Source organism: Hibiscus syriacus, unplaced genomic scaffold (genome assembly GCF_006381635.1).
Source record: "Hibiscus syriacus cultivar Baekdansim isolate YM2019G1 unplaced genomic scaffold, ASM638163v2 tig00110318_pilon, whole genome shotgun sequence".
In the NCBI taxonomy this organism is placed as follows: Eukaryota; Viridiplantae; Streptophyta; class Magnoliopsida; order Malvales; family Malvaceae; genus Hibiscus; species Hibiscus syriacus.
The window spans coordinates 1,049,095-1,071,438 of record NW_024062677.1 but is presented as its reverse complement, the minus strand read 5'-3'; the positions used below and the strand labels follow the sequence as shown (position 1 = coordinate 1,071,438).

At 35.2% G+C, this 22,344-nt stretch overlaps 2 protein-coding genes across 2 annotated transcripts; both read right to left on the bottom strand.

Annotated features, from left to right (window-relative positions):
* Positions 1–8,979: 8,979 nt before the first annotated feature.
* Positions 8,980–10,673, bottom strand: LOC120117020 (putative UPF0481 protein At3g02645). The gene has a single exon (XM_039137367.1). It carries the CDS (start codon positions 10,645–10,647, stop codon positions 8,980–8,982), a length of 1,668 nt encoding a protein of 555 aa, XP_038993298.1. The 5' UTR covers positions 10,648–10,673.
* A 10,188-nt stretch (positions 10,674–20,861) lies between these two features.
* Positions 20,862–21,356, bottom strand: LOC120117019 (keratin, type II cytoskeletal 2 epidermal-like). The gene has a single exon (XM_039137366.1). The coding sequence runs from the start codon at positions 21,354–21,356 to the stop codon at positions 20,862–20,864; it is 495 nt and encodes a 164-aa protein (XP_038993297.1).
* Between the last annotated feature and the right edge of the window lie 988 nt (positions 21,357–22,344).

Below are 22,344 nucleotides of genomic sequence, written 5' to 3'. Positions count from 1 at the left end.
CAGTGGACAGTTCACGTCACCCATATTGATCGCCATTTATGGACATGTTCCAAGCATATTTGGGTGATAAAGTCTTCTTAACATTTGTTTCACTATCTCTTAGCTTTCCAACTCACTTTGAATCAAATCAATCGGATATGTGGAGCTCGAGATATGGCCAAATTACTGAAGACATTGCAGGCTGGAAATAAGTACGGGATTTGTAGCTATTCATCTCCTTAAATGGACTTATGCTTGAGAGGCCTTAATGGAGAACATGCCACATGATAGGACAGTCTAGTGGAGCACTTAGAAGACACATCCAGCTCACAAACATGGCAGCAAGGTTTATTGGAGCATTACACACAATTGGCAGCTTGTTGGAGCATTAAGGAAACATGACAACTCACCAACAACTCATGGCAGATTGTGGGGCAGCTTGTGGAGGGAATTTCGGCTGGAAGTGTAAAAATGAGAACTCAACACCACCAGCCCTTGTTTTGTTAATTATCTACTCAAATTAAGCTTGAAATGAAGACAATACACGCCCAAATTGCTGCTGCACATCCTACACGAAATTGCACTACAAAACAGCCCATGTGCATGCCAACAAAGCAAGATGCTTGTCTCCACTTAGCAACAACTTGAAGAATTCGGCCAAACACTTCTAAGTCCTATAAATAGGCTTTCATATTGCATTATAACATAGCTCATTATGATGAATTAAGTGAGATTATTCTCTTGTTTAAGTCCTTGTGACTTTTATCGACCAAACAAGTAACTTGTTACTTGTGGCGTCAATTCCTTTCATTATGATAATTCTGGTTCCTATCTCTATATAGATAGTGGGTCAAATTCCTTGTTACCACCCCTTAGAACGATTTGTAAGGTTGGGTCTTTGCTCTTTATAGCACTGGTTCTTCCTTGGTAATTCTAAGATACTATCCATTCCTTATTTACCATCCCTTATTGGAGCAATATAAAGTCTGGGTCTTTGTTCTTTAACATTGATTCTTCTTCGAGTCTTCCTTAAGATACTATCATATTTACCATTTCGTTAATTCGTAAACCATTTCATAACCACAACCAAACGTCTTCCACTACCATCCCTTAAAACGACCATTTACCATAACATTTACCACCTTAAACTATCCATTTGTTACAATTTATTTTATGCAGGTTGTTTTGATTCCTTCCTAGATCCACAATTATTCGATAAGGCAGATTGGATCGTATCAGAGGGATAGTGAAAATCAAGCAACATTAAGGTGATATTTGTTTTTACTGTGTGAGGTTTGCAAAGCTCTTATGTCTGCGCCGCGCAGACCAATCGCAGACATTGGGCTTCGCAGACCGTTTGTTTTTTAGAAGACAAAGGCTCTTCTAACGTCTGCGCGAGGTCTTCTTGGTGCAGACATGGTTTTATGCCTTCAAAGGTCTTCAAACCTCTTCAAAGAAATTAAAATTATTTAAATCTATTTTAAAATTTATTTTAAAATATGGATTGATTTATTTTAAAATATGAAAAAAATTATTTTAAAATATGGATTGATTTATTTTAAAATATGGAAAAATTTATTTTAAAATATGGATTGATTTATTTTAGAATATGGAAAAAATTATTTTAAAATATGGATTGATTTATTTTAAAATATGTATTGATTTATTTTAAAATATGGATTGATTTATTTTAAATTATGGAAAAATTTATTTTAAAATATGGATTGATTTATTTTAAAATATGGATTGATTTATGTTGAAAACATTTTGATATTTCGATATAACAAATTAAGTTAAATGAATTTTAAAATTTTACAAAAGATTTTCTAAGTATATTCGATATAATTATTCGAATATCAAAATATTACTCCAAATCTTTCAAATGTCATTTTTAATCCTTACTCAAGTGTAAAATTAAGTTTTAATCTTAAAATAATCTCAAAACAATTTTACAAAGTATTTCGAACCATTTCAAAGCCAAAAATTCCAGATTGTCCAGAGGGAATCGATTCCCCCCAAAGGGGATACCGATTCCCCCTGAATGGTTTGGCTCCTAGAATAACATATTACTCGGAGGAACCGATTCCCCCCAAGGGGGTACCGATTCCCCCCTGTTCAACGGTCGAAATATTTGAATTTTACACTTAGGGAACCGATTCCCCATGAGGGGGTATCGGTTCCCCCCACGCTCCAAGCTATTTTATTAATTGATTTCACACTTAAACGGCTCCATTGACTCCACTAATCATCCCCAACGTTCATAATCAATTGAATGAATATTTAAACAAGCTTAGAAGCCATTGATCAAAAACAAGAAACAACAATCAACAAGAATCAAGAGAGAAAGCATCAAACCTCAAGTTTGAGCACTTTAAAATATGAATTGATTTATTTTAAAAATTTTAGGGTAAAGTATATTAATGGTCACTGAACTTTTCTAAATATTTCATTTAGGTCCCCTAACTTTTAAAACTTGCAATACATTCCCCAACATTTAGTTCGTTTGCAATATGGTCCCCCAACAGTTACTTTGGAGACCATATTTCAAACAAACTAAATGTTGGAGGACCATATTACAAACGGACTAAATATCGGGAGATTGTATTACAAATTTTAAAAGTTGAGAGACATAAATGAAAGCTTTAGAAAAGTTTAGTGACCATTACTATACTTTACCCATAAATAAAACAAGTCATTTATTAAAATTTGTCAATAATAAAATTAATAAATAATATCATATTCAACTTTTTAAAACTTAATTTTAATATTTGATAATGTCTATAAAAAACAAAGTTTCAACAATTAAATTTTAAAAAATAAAGTTTCAACATCATGCTATAAAAAATTTAAAAATTCCACAGATAAAGATTCATTTTACTCATATATAAAAATCATGTGAGATACTCGTTCTGAATATTTTAAATATTATATAAAGAAATGTTTGATAATAAAAAAAATCAATTGAATAATAATCAGCATCTTCATCTTCTATGTTTCCAGCTTTAAGAATTAATTTGTAATGATCCAATATTCAGTACAAAGCTAATATTTGAATCATTATTTAAAAAATCTACATTTTGTAAGATATCTTTAATTAACCGGTGAATATTTAAAGTGATAATACGGTTGATTATGCTGCTTTTTAATGTATCTTTAATTAAGCCGGAGGATTTAGGGATTTTTGAAGTTTCGGATTTAAATTTGAGAAAACAACTTGAGTGACCGAAAATGTCTTATAATATATGATTTTAACCATGGTTATCAAAACCGGACCGGATCGACCGGTTCAACCGTGAACCGGTGGCCTGTCCGATCCGGTTACCTCACAAAACCACTATGGCAATGAACCGGCTGAAAACCAGTAGAACCGGCTGAAAACCGGTAAAACCGAGGTGAACCGGCTGAAAACCGGCAAAACCGCAGTTTCACTTTTTTTCTTTTAAAAAAAAATTAAACCAAACGACGTCATTTGTTCAACGAGCCAAGTCAAATTCGAGTATTGCTGAGCTCGACTCGAACTTGAAAACTTTAAAAGTAAGTTCAACTCGACTCAAAAATTCACGAGCTAAAAATTATCAAGTTCAACTCGAACTCGAAATATAATATTAAAACTTGAACTCGAAAAGGCTCGAACTCAAAAAAAAATTAGAAGTTCGATTGAAGCCTAAAATTTGAGCTCAATTGAAGCGAAAGAATAATTCGCTCTGTGCTCACCAAAAGGCTCCATGATTTTGAATGTCAAATTACATATATTATTTATAGAAGTAAGTTGAGATGCTCTTCTATGTTTCTTAGCCATATGAGATTATTTTTTTTAAAAAAATAAACCAAATGACATCATTTGTTATGATTTTTTAAGCCCCAATTTTTATTTTTTGATTATAGTTATATAATTATATTTATTATTTAATATGTTTTACCTTAAATATTATGTTGTAGTTGATTTGAATCATTTTGTTTTATTTGATTTTATGGTTTTTAATTTATATATGTTATGACTTGTGATATTTTTATACCTTTTAATCTTGTAAACTTAAAAAAAGTGTTACATATATATTAATATTGTTTTGAATATTATGTAAAATTAAAAAAATATATTATTTTATATAAAATCCGGTTCAACCGCGGTTGAACCAGTGAATCAGTATCTTCACCGGTTCAATATCCAGTCCGGTTTTAAAAACATTGATTTTAACCAACTTTTTTTGGGTTTGCAAAAATAACTAACGAATTTACCAAATTCGCAACTCGAATTCGGATTTCGCAACTCGAATTCGTCAATTTCGCAACTCAATTTTACAGCGTTTACCTATATAGGTAATTATAAACCAATGCTTTGATGTAAGTTGCAGAATTTAAGTTACATATTGTAACAAAATGACAAAAAAAGAAAAATAAATTTCAAAATAATAATTTCAATATTTTTTTTAATAATATCATGTATTTATTTTTAAATTGAATTATTAACAAAACCGATAAAAATGATTGAAAACATCATTATTTTGACAGGTTATAATTACTTATATAGGTAAACGCAGTAAAATTGAGTTGCGAAATTGGCGCATTCGAGTTGCGAAATCCGAATTCGAGTTGCGAAATTGAAAGGTGAGTTGCGAATTTGACAAATTTGTGTTGCGAATTTGAAAACTGTGTTGCGAATTTGGCTTTCGTGTTGCGGATTCGAAATTGAGTTGCGAATTCGTTGGTTATTTTTGCAAACAAAAAAAGTTAGTTAAAATCATATATTATAAGGTATTTTCGGTCTCTCAAGTTATTTTCTGTTTAAGTTTTATAGTGATTAACCTAGATTTATTCCGATGAATCAGTTCTTCTGAGTGAATTTGCAGGTGAAAAGACGAGAAACTATGGAAATTAAAGGATTCGAGAGGGAGAGAAGACGTACAATAAAGCTGAAGCCGGTGACGTTGCGAAGGAGACACCCAAGGCACAACCAGAAAAAGGTAGCTCCCCAAGGTGGCCGACCATTATCATCATATGACCTTCAAACAATACTGTGACACTGATACCGCCACCATCGGCACCGCCATGTAGCTCACCGCCTTTAACTCCTCTGCGAATCCGCTCCATGTTATCTTCCTTTTTTCTTCCTCTAAATTTCTTCTACATAGCAATGGCTCTTCCATTTCGTTCCCGTCTCATTCTCTCAACAATACTCTCTATGATCCCATCTAATCTCCATCTATTGAGCTCTTGAACGTAGTTGGCTCAATTTATTTTAGGGTAAAGTATAGTAATGGTCACTAAATTTTTTAAAGCTTTCATTTAGGTCCCTTAACTTGTAAAACTTGCAATACAATCCCCCAACATTTAGTCTGTTTGCAATATGGTCTCTGAAGTAATTGTTGGGGGACCATATTGCAAACGAACTAAATGTTGGGGGGTTGTATTATAAGTTTTAAAAGTTGGGTGACCTAAATGAAAGCTTTACAAAATTTTAGTGACCATTACTATACTTTACCCAAAAATTTATTATTGTAGTTGTATGAATTATTTAAATTTCAATATTATAAAACTAAAATTATTTAAATTTAAGTATTGCAAACTTTTTTAAGTTTAAAAAAACAGTTTATTTACATTTCAGTTTATTTTAGCAGTCTACAGACGTTAAAAAACAAACAGTCTTCTTCTTGCAGACTGCAGACTTTTGATCCACCTCTTCTATTGTAGATGCCTGCAGATGTGATCCGCAGACTGCAAATCTTTTACCTCTGTAAAAACAAACACCGCCTAACAAAGCATCCAGCAACATACACTCTCCTATACCAAGGCTACACAATTGATGAGCCCAGCCAGAGTGCGGTCATAGAGACCAACGATTGAGCCCTAACATCAAGCCTTCCAAAGCTTAAAAACAAACAGCCTTAGGCAGTCCATCATTAGCCAGCTAAGACTGCAAAGAGATGGCGAACTAAATCCACATATCCAGAACCTTCAGGGAAATCCATGTTTTTATTATAAAATAAAGTTGTAATTTAGGAAGACGGTAAATTATATTATTGGTACATAATTCTTGAAAATTTATTGATACTGACATCATCAATAATATCATGACGAAGTTGCATTTCACCATCACAGTCACTATCTTAAACACAATGTTTATCTTGTACTTTTATTCTTTAAAAAGTTTAAATAAAATATTATATTTAATACATGAATTAGGGAGCAGGAAGAGTTGTACTTGAGAGTTGAGATGGACAATTTAACTGCTTTCAATTGTTATGTAACAGATTAAATGCTTAATATTTATGTGTTGTGATCGATAAGGTATATATTATAATATAAGATCTGGATAACTATAATTACAACCATTTTGCTTTACATTACTATTTAAATATGAAAATATATGAATTTATAATACTTTAGTAAAATAAGTTTTATGAGTTGGAAAGACTGAACCGGATCTCCTACAAACACAAATTATCCTTAATTCGACCAAAAATATGCTTAATAAATTTGATCTAAATAAAAGATAGTGCCATTTTGGGCATTAGCAATGCCATATGCTTGACATGGCAATCTGAATCTAGTATCAGATAAGTCTTATAATCAACTAATTATGTTTTCTTTTAAGTTTAATTTTTCTTTGGCAAATATAAGTTTATTTTTTCTTTGGCAAATCCTATCAACTAGGCTTTACGCTTTTTGGTCCGGCGCTTTATATATTCTGCGATAATGACTCTTAGAGCCCCCCCAGCCGCTTAGTCTTTGTTTTTAATTTTATTTATTGGACGAATTTAGTTTTAATATTGATACTGTCAGTATTTTTTTTATATTTTTATATAATATTTTTTAATTTTAATAATTATGTTTTCATGACATAATTTTTTTGTCTTTTGATACGTTTTTAATATTTTATATCAATCGTTTGATTTTTTTGTTTAGTTCTCTCTGGGTTTGATTTAACATTATATCGACTGATAAAATAACCTTACTTTGGACCACAAATGAATTTGGATATACGATTTGTGTTCGATAGTTATTTTCTCACAACGCTCGACTTTGATTCGTAATTATTGATGGTCTTTCAGATACTTGATATCCTGTTGTGATTCATTTGTCGATGCAGTCATATCTATTTGTATCTTTGTTTTGTTCAAATTTCTTTGGATATATTTCTAACATTTTCCTTGTATGGTCATTATATGATATTAAGTGACTAGTTCCGTGTCAACAATTATAGAAAATATCCTATTTATGAATTTACACTTATAATTACAACTATCCATTGTAATCTTTATTTTTTTAATAAAACTAATTATTTCTATTCACATTATATATATATATATTCTGCAACACTTAGCACCTTGATTGCTTTCGAGCGCAAATTTTTTAAAGAAAATTTAAAAACATATACTTCAAATTGATAAACATAAATTGGCAAGTCGGCTTATTAATATCCCAACATCCCTTAACCTATACCAAAGAATCTTTGGTTTTAGGCTGTTTGAGCATGAGATAACTGGACGGATCTTTTCCGAACAAAAGCTATTAAGCTGTCCAAACCGTAATGTATACACACGGAATAATTATTATTCGATATATCATAATTATTTATTATTTCAAATGACACTTTATATATAGTGTCAAATACGTCTTATCATCAAATAATTAGGGTCTTTTATTTTTTTAATCTCTCACGTATTTGTTTCGAGGGACGTTTGGTTAACGGAATGTAAGATTATATTGTTTGGTTTGTTTAGCAAGAATGTAAGATTACAATGTTTGGTTGGAGGAATATAAAATTACATGGATGCATATTTTACCAAATTATCATTGTGATATATTTTTTTAACGTTAAACTTTAATATTAATTTATAAATATTTGAATGAGAATTCATAAAAATATTTTAATTGTAATACTATCTAAATTTTGAGGAAAAAATACATTTAATATATAATTAATATAATTAGTATATTAAATTTATATTTTTAAATAATGTTCATAAGTATCATATTTATTTATATAAAATATAATATAATATAAAAAATAATATTATGGTAGTAAAATATTATTTTAAATAATTATATTTGTACAATAATACTATTTTTTTATCCCATAAAATTATAAATAGTAAAATATTGAATATTAAAAATATAAAATATTTTAAATTCTTAAAAATATTAATATTTTAGTAAATCAAACTATTTGTATATTATTATTATTTTTATAATTTTGAGTAAAGTATAAAAAATAAGAATTTAGAAAGATCATTATAAAAAGAATTCTTTAGTCAAATGGTATTCTTGTCCAAAGCGGTGAGAATGTAAGATTACCTAAGAATTTGGAGGTAATGACATTCTCAAAATTTTAATAAAAAAATGCTACTATTAGAAAAAGAGTATTTTCGGTAATGTAAGATTCTGTGAACCAAACGTGAGAATATAATTCCGGAAAAAAATATTCTCTAATAATGTAATATTCCACGAACCAAACGCACATAAAATTAATTTAATCTTAGGCATAAATTCTGTAAAGCATATTAGTAGTTAAGGCTTTTGGATGTGGACAACCCACTTTGCATATAATATGATTTTATTTATTTAAACATGTAAAATACACAGTAGTACTTTGCACTTGGATTGTTGTGAAGCGCGATAGCTGGAGAATCTACTTCGAATTGATAAAAGAAGGAACCGAGAGGATAATTTTGTTTAGAATATAAAGAAACAACGTAAAATGATTAACGGACAAGCCAACAGATTCGTCATCGTTACAAATTAGCATTTATTATTTATACCTTGGATGAAAAGAAAAGAAAAGGAATTTAAATGCACACCAAACCAAACTTTTTTCTTTTATTTTTTTATTATTAACACAGTACATAAGAATGAGAAGTGAAAAATAAATAAATGAAGAAATCATTGTAAATACTAAAATTTAATTTCACACCTCTCAAGAAAAATTATACCAAACGATCTAAATAGTTTATTTTTGGGAGAAAAAACCAAGAAAACACTGGGAGAGTGAAAGAGTTGAACTCAGTCGCTGGCATTGGTGTCGATATTGAATATGCGACTCCAACTATATACCGAGCAAAAAGCTTGCAGTGACATCAACAACAAGAGAAAAATTGCAGCAAAAAAAGTGAGAATCTGCCAAGAACCGAACACATAAGATTTCATCATGTTTTTAGCTTTGATGTTCCATCGTCCATTGTGATATTTGTCGACCTCTTCGATCGTCTTGTCAAGGAAAGGCACTTTGGTTAACCTGATTGACTTGCTCATCCCGTTCCAAAGATCAGCCGCTTCTCCATCGCTCTTCATGTGATTCAAAATGATCCCCCCCTCTCTCAGCAGCTTCACATCTTCTTCCGTATCGATGATCCCATTCATCAACTCAGTGTAACGAGTGAAAACCAATGGCCCCGAAGCATTCGATGCTTCGTACGCCACTAAGTTCCTCAAGATCACCTCAGTGTTCACATCTAAGCTGATGGTCGGAAGGTGCAAAGTGCAATTCTTGGAATCGAAACAAATGGTTGAGATATTGCCTGTGGTGGCCGAAAAACGAACCCCGGAGTCTGAAAGTTCAGTAACTGAAGGAATTGCGATCTCTTCCACTAGCGGTGGCTTGTCAGCACCGCCCGAACCCTCTTCTGATTTGCTGTCTTCACTGTCTGCTCCATTGAGGAAAAGCTCCACAGGTTGTTTCAAGATTGAAAAGCCTGGAAGTTTAGTGAGGATTATCCAAGGCAATTTGAATATGAATCTGATTGGCTTTGAAGTTAAGATTTTCTTGATGAGACGTAGTGGACCTTTGTTTATCTTTGATAACATTTTCCATGTGGCACATAGGAGTTTCTTAATGTAACCAGGGTCGTCCTCGGATGAACCTTGTGTGCATTTCATGGCTTCATTTGGATCTTCAAGCTCGGATATCTCGGAAATCGTTCGAATTTGGAGCTTAGGGACGACCATATCATATAAACAATCAAGCAAGTGAGATGTTTCCAAATGATGGATCTTGGGAAATACCTTCATCATCTTGAAAGGACAAAGCTCCTTGCATAGTCCCGTTACCATCGACAGCAACAGATCATCAGCTCGTTCAAGCGATGCGGATTGAACTTCCAGCATCTTTCTCAACACAAACAGAGGAATTTGATTCTCCAGCATCATTATATCTCTGAGAATCGCGTTATGGGCAGATTTTCGACCTGCATAATCAACCAAATGCGACATCCTTGAAGAAACCCTGGTGAGCATCTTACATTCTTTCATGGCATAGATTTGAAGGAACTCAAGCAACAAGGAAGCGTCAATCGCTAACATCCAACACAAAGTTTCATTGCTGAAGTCGAGCAACTTGTGGTAACACGCTCGGATCTTCGGCGCCAGCCTCTGAAGTTGCTCGACGAGATCATCGAACTGGAGATTGTTGACGAGATTTTTCTGTGTTCTTTTGGCAGCATCGATCTTATATCTCTCCATATCGTACAGCTCGGGACGCCAGTAATGATAAGGACCTATGGCGACCAGCTGTGGGGTGTATGCATCTGGATCGCATGATAAAAGGGTTTTGGGGACATTGAAAATACTAACGGGGATCTCATTGTCGTCTTCAAGCTCTGACTCTAGTGTTCGACGGATGTTAATCACCCATCGATTATAATCAAAGCCTGGAGCATTGGAACTCGAAGACATTGTATTTAATTTGGTGTAAGCTTTTGTTTTTTTTTTTTGTTTTCTTCTGATACGATGGAATTAAGGGTTTGAGTGACAGATTTAAAGAGAAAGTCCCTTTAATTTATAATGAGGAAGATGGTGCAAATTGATAAAACATCATTATCATGAGGTGTTGCACCAACTTTGGCTTTAGCTTCTTTTTTCTCATTAATATTAATAAAATGAACAACGCTTTTCTCATGCTTTGTTATTGTTTGCTTTGTTCTCCTACGGCATACGTTTCCATATGCATATAGACATGTTCCATAGATATAGGTATCTCGAGCTCTGTCACGTTGAATTACAGTAATTAATTATAATTTCATAGATAAGATGGATTTTAATTTATTACTCAAGACTTGAGTTTAATATGATCTAATCTTTCAACTACATAATATATTTGATTTAATATTGGATCAAATACATTTAAAAGTAAACTATATAAATGGTCACTAAAGTTTGCATAAACTTCTTTTTTCACTATTAAAATTTAAAATGTTGCAAAACAGTCATTGATCTTTTTTAATTGTAATAGAATTTAAAAACTTTTTTTGTTGCCCTCATGGTTTTAAGGCTTCGCCTTGATTAATCTAGACTGATCCAGTTGCACATATAGTTTTGGTGGGTAAGTCTCACAGCAAATATTTTCTGCATACACAAGGACTCGAACTCGAGACATTGCTTAAACAATATCAAACTACTTATCACTTGAATCAATCTCTGTTGATAATAGTTAATCTTCTTTGTTACCCACATTACGAAAATCTGATGTGACATATTAATTTATTCTTATATATTTGCCACATAGATGTAATTTCACAAAATTAAATAGAATTTGAGATTCAAAGTTGTTAAATGTAAGGTTTTTAAAAGTTAGTGTAAGGTAAACTTAAACAAATAAGTATACAATGATAATATTATTCGTAAATTGATTAGACCGATCCTTGGACATCTTTGTCAAGTAACTAAAGCAGATTGTTTAAGAAAATTAAAGAATGAAATAGGATACATCTTTTATTTGTTTAATTAGTTTAAAGATTCTTTTTAACTAAGGTTGTACTTCACTCATCTTGGAAACCAACCAGCTGCCTTATTGATTTGGAATTCAAAAATCAGTGCATATATGTTCAAATTAATGTTCCAAAGGTAAAAAAATATTTCAAATTCTGGATTTATTTTGGGATAAAAGTAATCTGACAATCGCGAAGGTTGTATTTTTTTATGTTTTAATTCCCATCAAGTCTGCCTTAATGGGATTAACGTGTATAATAATAGTATAACTTAAAATGAAAATTTTCAACATCAACGATGCACATGCAGATTATTTAATTATTAATTTAAAATAAGTCATTTTAGTCAAATTAATATAAATTTTGATTAAATGTATTACTTGGAAAAGAAGAGTGGGTGATATTTCCTGGTACTAAGGGATATAGTGGGTAGGAAATTTCAACCATATTTCTAATGAACTTATCATGTCTTTCTTTGGCAGTTCAATATTTGAGTGGAACTTAAATCAAATGAAAATCTATATGGGAATGCATATTAATATGGAGTATTTGAAAAGTCTCTGGCTACTTCGGACTTTACGCACGCGTCATATATTTTACTTTCCTAAGAACATATTTAACAATTCATTAAGATTAAATGCTCCACCTTTTCCACATGTGCATCCTATTTCATCATTTGCTTGCTGGATACTGTAGTTTTGACCTTCCAACCAGACAGATATGTTCACAGTAATTTATAAGAAGTAATTAAAAGCATCTAAAACCTAGATTTGTTCGCATCTAAGCTGATGGTTGTTTCCCTGGAAGTTTGGTGAGGACTGTCAAAGGCATTTGAATATGACTTCGGTTGGCTTAAAAGATAATATTTTCTTGATGAAAGGTTTTGGGGTTTAGCCGTTTAGGAATGACCGTATCATATAAACAAACAAGCAATTGAGATGTTTCCGAAAGATGAATCTTGGACAATACCTTCATCATCTTGAAAAGGCAAAGCTCCTTGCATAGTTCAGTTATCATCGACAGCGGACAGATCATCACCTCCTTCAAGTGATGTGGATTCCACTTCAAAGTTCAAATTGAAAATATAAATTCTACGTTACTTTACATTGTAACATCAGAAAACTCTACCAAAAAGGCATTTTCATGGCACAATGAAATTGCATCAGATCCCCCAAGGAAACGTTCACTTAAAAAGTATTGAAAGAGCTTGAGGCTCGTGTTATACTCAGTAGAGTGAGTGGAAGAAAATGCTTTCTTTCTCATTTCAAATCATCACCCTTACGCACCTTATATATCCGCCAAGATTACATGTATGTTAGCAAGAACTCTAACTGCCTATTATAACAGAAACACAAACTATCTAACAGCTTAACAGAACATAGTTACTTTTGCATCTAGAAACAACCATGCACGTGTGAACCAGTCATCCACTCATGCATCAGCCACACACACAGGCAAGCCAGCAACTGCAGTATACTTCAACATTCTTCCTGCTTTCTTTTCTCTCCTGCTCCTCAGCACAACTTCACACAGCTTTGCACGAAACTCTTCAAATGCATTTTTTGCCAATGGCTTAGTTAGCCCGTCAGCAATTTGATGTGCAGCAGGGACATAGTTAACTCGCATCTGCTTTGCTGCAACCTTCTCGTGTATGAAATGTATATCAATATCAACATGTTTGGTATGAGCATGATACACCGGGTTCGTACTCATCGCTACGACATTGGTGTTGTCGCACCATATGACAGGCTCTTCTCTCGGACATATCCCAAGTTCAGTAAGCAAAGCTCCAACCCAAACTACATCTCCTGCAGTGTAAGCAACACTTTGGTATTCAGTCTCCATCGTCGAGCGTGATACATATTTTTGCTTCTTCGAACTCCAGGCAACCAAATTATTTCCAACAAACACGCTGTAGCCAGACACTGACCTCCTATCATCAAGGCTACCACCCCAATCCGCATCTGCAAAGGCAACAACCTTAACACTAGTTCCAGCAGCAGTGAACACTAGCCCATAGTTAATTGTACCAACCAAATAACGTAGGATTCGTTTAACTGCAGCCATATGTGACTGTCGTGGGGAGTGCATGAACTGAGCAACTTTGTTTACACAAAATGTGATGTCAAGTCTGGTATGGCACACGTACAGCAACCCTCCAACAATGCTGCGATAATAACGAGCATCAGCAACAGGATCTCCATCATCACAGCGCAGCTTGGTGGCTGCTACCATAGGGGTTTGTGTTGCAGTTGCTTTCAGCATGTTTGTTTTCTCAAGGAACTCCATGATGGATTTCTTCTGTGATAGTGCTAAGAACTCACTAGTTCGTTTGACCTCGATCCCTAGAAAATACGAGAGTTGGCTTAGGTCCTTTAATGAGAATTTGTTACTCAACAGCCGAACCACCTCATCCACTTCAACACTCGAGTGTCCCGTGATTATGATATCGTCAACATATACTAGCAAGTATATGTAGTGCATCCCTTCTTTCTTGATGAACAAAGACACATCAGCTCGAGACTCTTTGAAGCCAATGCTCAACAAACTGTCTCGCAGCTTAGTTTGCCAGCACTTTGGTGCATGCCTTAACCCGTATAGCGCTTTTTTAAGCAACACACCAACTTGCTACCATCAGAAGCAGTTTGTTCGAACCCTGGTGGCTGTTGCATGAAGACTACCTCCTGAAGATCTCAATTCAAGAAGGCATTGTTCACATCTACTTGCCTTAGAGTCCAGTTGTTCATTACAGCTAATGACAGAATGACGTTCAAGGTGTTGAACTTAACGACAGGGCTGAATGTGTCTCTAAAGTCATAACCTGGAATCTGTGAGAACCCTTTAGCCACTAATCGCGCCTTATAGCGGTGGATAGAGCCATCGAGATTTCTTTTGATTCTGAAAAGCCATTTACAACCGATCACCTTTCTTCTTTCTGGTAGTTTAGTGAGCTCCCAGGTGTCATTGCGCTGTAGGGCATTGTATTCTTCATAAACTGTTGCTTTCCGGTCTGGTGACTAAAGTGCTTCATGCACACTACATGGAACATCATCATCAACAGATCATATGTACACTTTAGGTTTAAACACCCCGCACTGACTGTGACTCATCATGGGGTGATTGTTACCACGACTGGTTGCAGCGTCAGCATCATCATTCTCAGCTGAACTCTCCACATGTTGTTCAGGGTTAATTTCGTGTTGGTTATCTTCATATGTATTCACTATGGGTGCTTCAGGAATCACCTCAGTTTCCACCATAGCACGACTATTATCTGTAGCTTGTATACTGCCTGATGGACTGCTGCTGCCTGATGGACTGTTGTTGTTAGCACCCGAGGACAACCTGTCGTTTTCGGGTTGTAACAACTTGAACCTTGTGATGTCAGTGACCAACTCAAGCGATCAAGATGACTTTCCACTTGAGGTTGCTTTAGGATTTTTTCATAACTACCTGCAAAAGGAAAGATATTCTCATTAAATATTACATGTCTGGAAACGTATATACGCCCATTTCTTGCTAGGCACAAGAATCCTTTATGTTTCATGTTGTAGCCTAAGAAAGTGCACAGTTGGGATCGGAACTCGAGTTTGTGATGCAAGAATGGTCTTTGGTGAGGAAAGCATCTGCATCCAAATACCCTTAGTCTGCTGTAATCTGGTACCTTCCCTTATAGTCTCTCAAACGGAGATTTACCAAGTAGCACTTTTGTTGGAAGTCGATTGACGAGATGTACCGTGGTTTGAATGGCATACGACCAGAACTTGATGGGCATGGAGGCCTGAGCAAGCAGCACCAGGGCCGTTTCAACTAAGTGCCCGTGCTTTCGCTCCACTACTCCATTCTGTTCAGAAGTGTGAGGGCAGGTGAGTCTGTGAATAACTCCAGCTTTACTTAGTTCATCAGTCAGGGGTCGAAACTCTCCCCCAATCGGTTTGTATAGCTTTAATCGTTCCCCAGAACTGCGTAGCAACTAGTATCTGGAATAGCAAAAATGCAGTTATAGCCTCAGCTTTTGACCTTAGCAAGTATAGCCATGTAAATCGAGTAGCAGCATCAACAAAATATACATAAAATATAAATCCATTGGATGAAATATGTGGGGGGTCCCCATAGATCAGAGTAAACCAGCTCGAAAGGTTCATTGTACACACTGTCTGATCGAGGGAAGGGTAATTTGTGGCTTTTACCCAAATGACATGCAATACAACTCTTATTAACATCATGAAACGTTTTTACATCTATTTGTTTACAAATTTTGACTAGTGTATCGTAAGTAGGGTGGCCAAGTCTTCTATGCCAGATTTTTGTCATTGTAGGGGAAGCCATGGCAGCTTGTACTTCAGTAACACTATCTTTGTGTTGAGTCCTACTAGACTTAAAAGTATATAATCCATTGCATTCTTCACCTTGCAGCAGAACAACCTTGGTGGCTTCATCTCGAACATAGCACGTTTTAGCATGAAACTCAAGGTACACTTGGTTATCCCTAGCAAGCTTGGAGACAGAAAGTATATTTTTTGTTATTGAAGGAACGTGAAGAATGTTGCTCAATGACAAAGTTCGTGATAGGGCAGGCAACTCAGCCTTACCGACCAAATGAACATGTAGAGATTCACCATTTCCTACCATCAACTTACCAGGATTGGTAGTGTTTGAGTGATGCGTGATCGAGGATGCATTGGAGGTAACATGGTGCGTTGCACCAGAATTAATTACCCACTGATCTTGGCCAGCAAACATTGCATGTGCTTGACCTCTCCCAGCATTCCTGCTGTCATCATGATACGTGCCACTGTGATTGCAATATGTACATGTACTTTCATTATTCCCATTTAAAACATAATATACTTTTGAAGACTCAAGCCCAGCGTTGTGATCATCAATCGTTATGCCTGAGAAGTCTTCATCGAATCTGTGCCAACACTGACTAACAAGATGTACATTCTTGCCACACAGCTAGCACTGGACTTTAGGTCGAGCTCTTCCTCTGGCACGGGATCTCCCACGCGTGTAAGATGAATTATTTGACTGAAACTGTTGCTTTTCACGGTTCTTGTGAGGCTCAGGTTCAGCCTTCGCTTGTGCAAGATTTGCACTGATAGGTAGAGAGTCAGGTTGATAATCAAAACCTTCTAGTTGAGTCTCAGCATCAACAAGCATTGTGCAATGCTGTCAAGCGACAATGTGTCGCGCATAGCAGATATAACTGCTATGAAGGGCTGATATTCCCTTGTGAGCCCTTTGAGAATGGTCGCAACATGTTCAGCTACTGACACAAGACTACCACATGAGTTCAACGCATCAGTAACCTCCTTTACCTTTGTGAGGTAAGTTTGCATGCTATCTCCTCATTTCTTAAGAGATTGGAGCTTATAGTGTAAACTCATGATGGCAGTAGCAAAACGATTAGCAAAGAATTGCAAGACTTTGCTCCATACCTGAGAAGACGTTTCAGCACCAACAAATTGAGGAAGCAAGTGGGGACTAACTGTTGACAGTAGCCAAGAAGCCAACGCACTGTCTTGAGCCAAGAATTCTTCATGTTCTTCATTCACAATTGCAATTCCTTCTTCACCAACAATCGTTTCTGGAGGCTGCAGCATTGTGCCATTCAGCATTCGTTCGAGACGGTGGCTCCTTACAGTGAGTAGCACTTGTTGCTTCCAAAGCAGGAAATTTGTTTCATCAAGAACCACGTTCACTCTTTTATTGGTGAACACTTTGGTGTTTCTGGATGAGAACTCCATTGATGTGGCTGTAGAAGAAACACTTTGATCCATTGAAGAGAATGAACAGCGAAAACGCACCCTAGGACGTAGTAGCGAATGATACCATATTGAAAGAGCTCGAGGCTCGTGTTATACTCAGTAGAGTGAGTGGAAGAAAATGCTTTCTTTCTCATTTCAAATCATCACCCTTACACGCCTTATATATCCGCCAAGATTACACGTATGTTAGCAAGAACTCTAACTGCCTATTATAACAGAAACGCAAACTATCTAACAGCTTAACTAACTAGCAGCTTAACAGAACTTAGTTACTCTTGCATCTAGAAATAACTATGGAAGTGTGAACTAGTCATCCACTCATGCATCAGCCACACACACAGGAAAGCCAGCAACTGCAGCATACTTCAACAAAAAGCAATGAGGGAAGTTACTTAATCAATCTTGTAGCAAAGAAGGGCACATGCAAAATCAAATTCAAGGAATCACAGTTGCATGTTCCGAATTTGTATGCTGGCACGAGAAGGATGTTAGATGACTTTATATCTCTATGGACAACTGGTGGATTGCAGTTCTCGTGAAGATATTCTAATGCTCTATCAGAGATCATCGAAAAAAGTTCCAAACCAATTTAACAACAAAAATGCATTGGATCAGAATAAGAGATTAGAACAGAATTGGCTATGAAATTCACCTAGCAACATCAACTGCAATTTTCATTCGTAAATTACAGGTTAAAGCTGATCCATGAGAAGGTCCTATAATGTCCCAACAATAAAATTAGATCAAAGGATAAACTTTATCCACTTCCACTAACTTTTACTATTTTTTTTTTTGTCTTTGGAATCGAGAAAAGGAGTTTATACATACCATGTAACTGACTCTCCAAAGAACCATTTTGCATCATTTCATATACAAGTAACCTATTCACTATGGATACAACAACCCAACAATGAAACAATATTCTGATGCCGGATTTTGACCAGCCAGTCCACCTCATTCTGCATATTTCAATAAAACCAGCAAAGATATCAAATGCCATAGACTATAGATATCCAAATGTATTTCAGTCAGGCACAAAATATTACCTCAAATTCCCTTTCAGCTTCCACTCCTACATCGTCTACTTTTTTCACGACAGCAAGAAATTTCTCATCGAAGCAAGCTTTATAAGCACGTCCACGACCGCCTTCACCCAGAACATTACTTTCATGGAAACCGTTTGTTGCATCTTCCAATAACCGATATTTGATAACAGCTACGGAACCTTTTTTTTGTTAGCATAGCCAGCATAGGTAACTATACTAACACACCAATAGGAAAAAAATACCCAAAGAAGGCTTGCAGAAAAAGCTGTCACTTTGAGGAACAAATGCATGCCAATTTGATCCAAAAATCAAAGCTACTATTAGAAAACTAAGGGGAAAACATAAAAATAACTCAAACGCTATACTTATTTTTTTGTTCGTTGAAGAGGAGGAAGAACAAATTGCTGGTTTCTACGCCAAAGAAGCTAAATTTGCCCACTTTTATGGAGCTAGCAATTATTCCTAACAGGCAAACTATTGAAAATTCAAAGGCACAAAAGCCTATGCATAGAGTACATAAAACGTGTCAAATCCTCCTAAATAAGAGAACGGCATATTAAAAATAGTAGAGCAATGCAGAAATGTAGACCACTTGAGCAGTAAACGAAACAACACCATAATATTGCTTAAACCCTAATATCCCCTAATAGGAACTTGTAATAATATATATTAAATAGTGACTAGGCAGCAAAGTCAATCCCAGCCTAACAACCTGAGGTGAGGCAGCAAATACGGTCATGTACTAATTCTTAAAGACAAACACAAAATCTAATGTTAAAAAATAAACTCAAAATTTTAAGAGTGATAAATTTATAAATTTTTTAGAATAAAAATAGACTATCAATAAAAATTATAATAAATTTGAAATATATAACAACTTAAAAGTTTATAAGAAAACAACCATTTTTATCCGTCCCTTCGTTCTATCTCTACTCACATAAATTCAAAGGTATAAACATACTGAGGCGAAGAGTGGCAAATGGAATGAGGGATGAGATCTTTAGCTATATATGCCGCATGATCTTCCATTGCATTTGAGGTCCAATTGCTCCCCTCATATAATCTGACACTTCAAAATCACATTAGAATTGCAATTAGTTTAGGTAAATAATTTGTTGATTGTACCCAAGGAAATAATGTAGCCCGAAAAGGGAGAATCAGGGCTTTCTAGTTTCTATCCATTTTGCATTTATAAGAAAAAACCATTTCGTTTTGTCTCGTTACGTAATATCTGCATCTATTGATAATCGTAACTCTGCTTAGCTGGTCTGTCCTTCCTCGCTTCAATCTTATCCACTCTATTTATTACTACAAATGAATGCATCATGCAGTGCAGGTTCAATGTGTTTTCCAATTACTTTGCCACTTAGCTATAAACATGCAAATACATGTTTTTATATTTAATAAAGCTAATATATTAAATCTGACTCTTTTTTTTTAAAAAAATCTATTAGTATTTAGAACAAACCCTAATCTATTAGTTTTCTGGGAACCCAAGTTTACATTGCTGCGCAGCTTAAGTTATTAGTCGTATCGATTAGTAATATATATGATAAAAGCACCGATTTTTAAATTCATTATCCTAAAAATTTAAAAGAATAAATTCAACACTGAATAGACTGAAATAACGAAATGAACAGACTAGTGAGATAATAAGCATAGTTTAAGCAGACTGAAAAATTAAACGAAATGTCAAAAAGGCTAAATCTTAGTTAGCTGGGTTGCCTATTGAGAGAACCAATAGAAAGAAATGTAAGAAGAATGGCAAATTTAATACTACTGCAAGCATGCATGCACGTATTGGAACCCAACTGGATTAATAACTCCATTCCCAAATTTCGAAGCAGACCATGAAGTTGTGAAGTTCAAGGCATTTTCTTTTTAATCACCAAAGGGAAAAGTCAAATTGACCATACTTGTAATAAACATTCGTTAAAATCACATCTCACTTTCATGCATTCTATATAAGTAAAACTAATAACCAAAGATGAGGGAAATATGAAGCAGCTATGAAAAACATCGTTTTCATAGTGTTTGCTTTGCTTTTGTTCACCCAAAGTGATACAGAGGCCAGGTCACATTCCCACCATAGAGGCCCACAACAAGAACTAAGAAGAAGAAGTGGCAGCGGCGGCGGCGGCGATGGTGGGAGGAGAGGAGGAACATCTTGTGATCCGTTGTTTAAGTTCCTGTTTGGAACCTGTGGTCAATGGCCTTTCTCAACATCTGCCTCTCCGGACAACCCCTTTCTGCCTAGGCGTAGGAGATCTCCGCCATTGCCACCGCCTTTACCACCTTTATTACCATCCCCTCCTCCAATAGTCTCATCACCACACCCTTACTTCCCTCACCTTCCCCGCCACCTGTTACTTCTGCTCCACCACCTTCATCCCCACCACCATTTCCTTCACCGCCTCCACCATTAGTGCCATACCACCACCACCAACAGAAAGTCCACCACCATTTGTATTTTCACCACCGCCGCTAGTTCTTTCACCACCTCCATCGCCAATATTTCCATGGCTAACTCCTCCGGTCACCCCATCTATTCCAGATTTATCACTACCACCAAACCCTTTCCTTCCGCCAGAGCCTGATTCGACACCAGCACCACCTCTACTCCCAATACTTTGACCTCCAGGCGATGAATTTACACCAACCACACCACTACCGCCCGTATTTGCTCCACCAACCGAGCCAGACTTGCCACCAGACGATGAGTTTACACCAGCAACGCCACTCCCGCCCGTATTTGCTACTCCAACGGAGACTAACATGCCTCCAGATGATGAATTTACACCAACAACGCCACTTCTGCCCGTATTTTCCCCACCAACAGAGCCAAACTTGCCACCAATCATGTTTCAACCAACACCACCGTTTCTGCCCATAATATTTTCGCCGCCAGCACAAGATTTACCGTCTGATGTGACTGTCCCAACACGTCTAGTGCCAATATTTTCTTCACCACCTGACCCCCTATTACCACCCTTTACATTTGCACCACCCATTGAATCAAGTGCACCAAATGTTTTTCTGCCACCTCCAGTAATCCCAACTATCCATGAGCAGCCATTTCCATTTTCATCGACTCCATCAGCACCAGATACTGGTTTCGTGCCACCATTTCTGCTGCCTCCTTTATTTGATTCGCCACCTTTTAAACATTAGATTTCTGTCGTGTTACACTGCATTAAAATATATAAGGAGAAAATAGTTGATGTATGCAGTATGCTATTCTCCTGTTCAAAAGTTTTACTTTTTTTAGACTGTTTGCCTTTGTATTTTTTTTCCTGTTTCATGTATAAAATGTGTTTATGTTTAGTGAATACAAACATGAAGTAAAGTTTGATTTACGAAAATAAGTCAAAGCCTAAATGAAGATGGTTTTAAGGTTAAATGTATTCCATCTCTAACTTAACTTTAAAATAATTTTATTTTTTAAAGTTAGGCCAGATTTTTTATTCTGACTTTAATTTAAATTTATTTTGATGGTTTGATTTGAGGTGATTTATTTATTAAATTATAATTTTTAAAATATATAATAAATAATATATGAAAAAACTATTTAGTTATATATTTTTAATTGTACTTAATATATGATATATGATCAGAAAGCAGTAGGAGTGTTTTTTTGTTGAAAGTAAAAAACACATGGGGCGGTTGGCAAGAGAATTCAATGGGACTGCTATTTTTTCAAAGTTAGGCAGCCCATTTTTTTGAATTTAAGCAATGGTTAATTACATTTTAGTCATTGCACTTTAGGGTATTTTCAAATATTAGTCCATAAGCTTCAACTATAAATACCCTAGCTCATTTAGCTTCAAAATCATCCAAAATCGTTTCTTT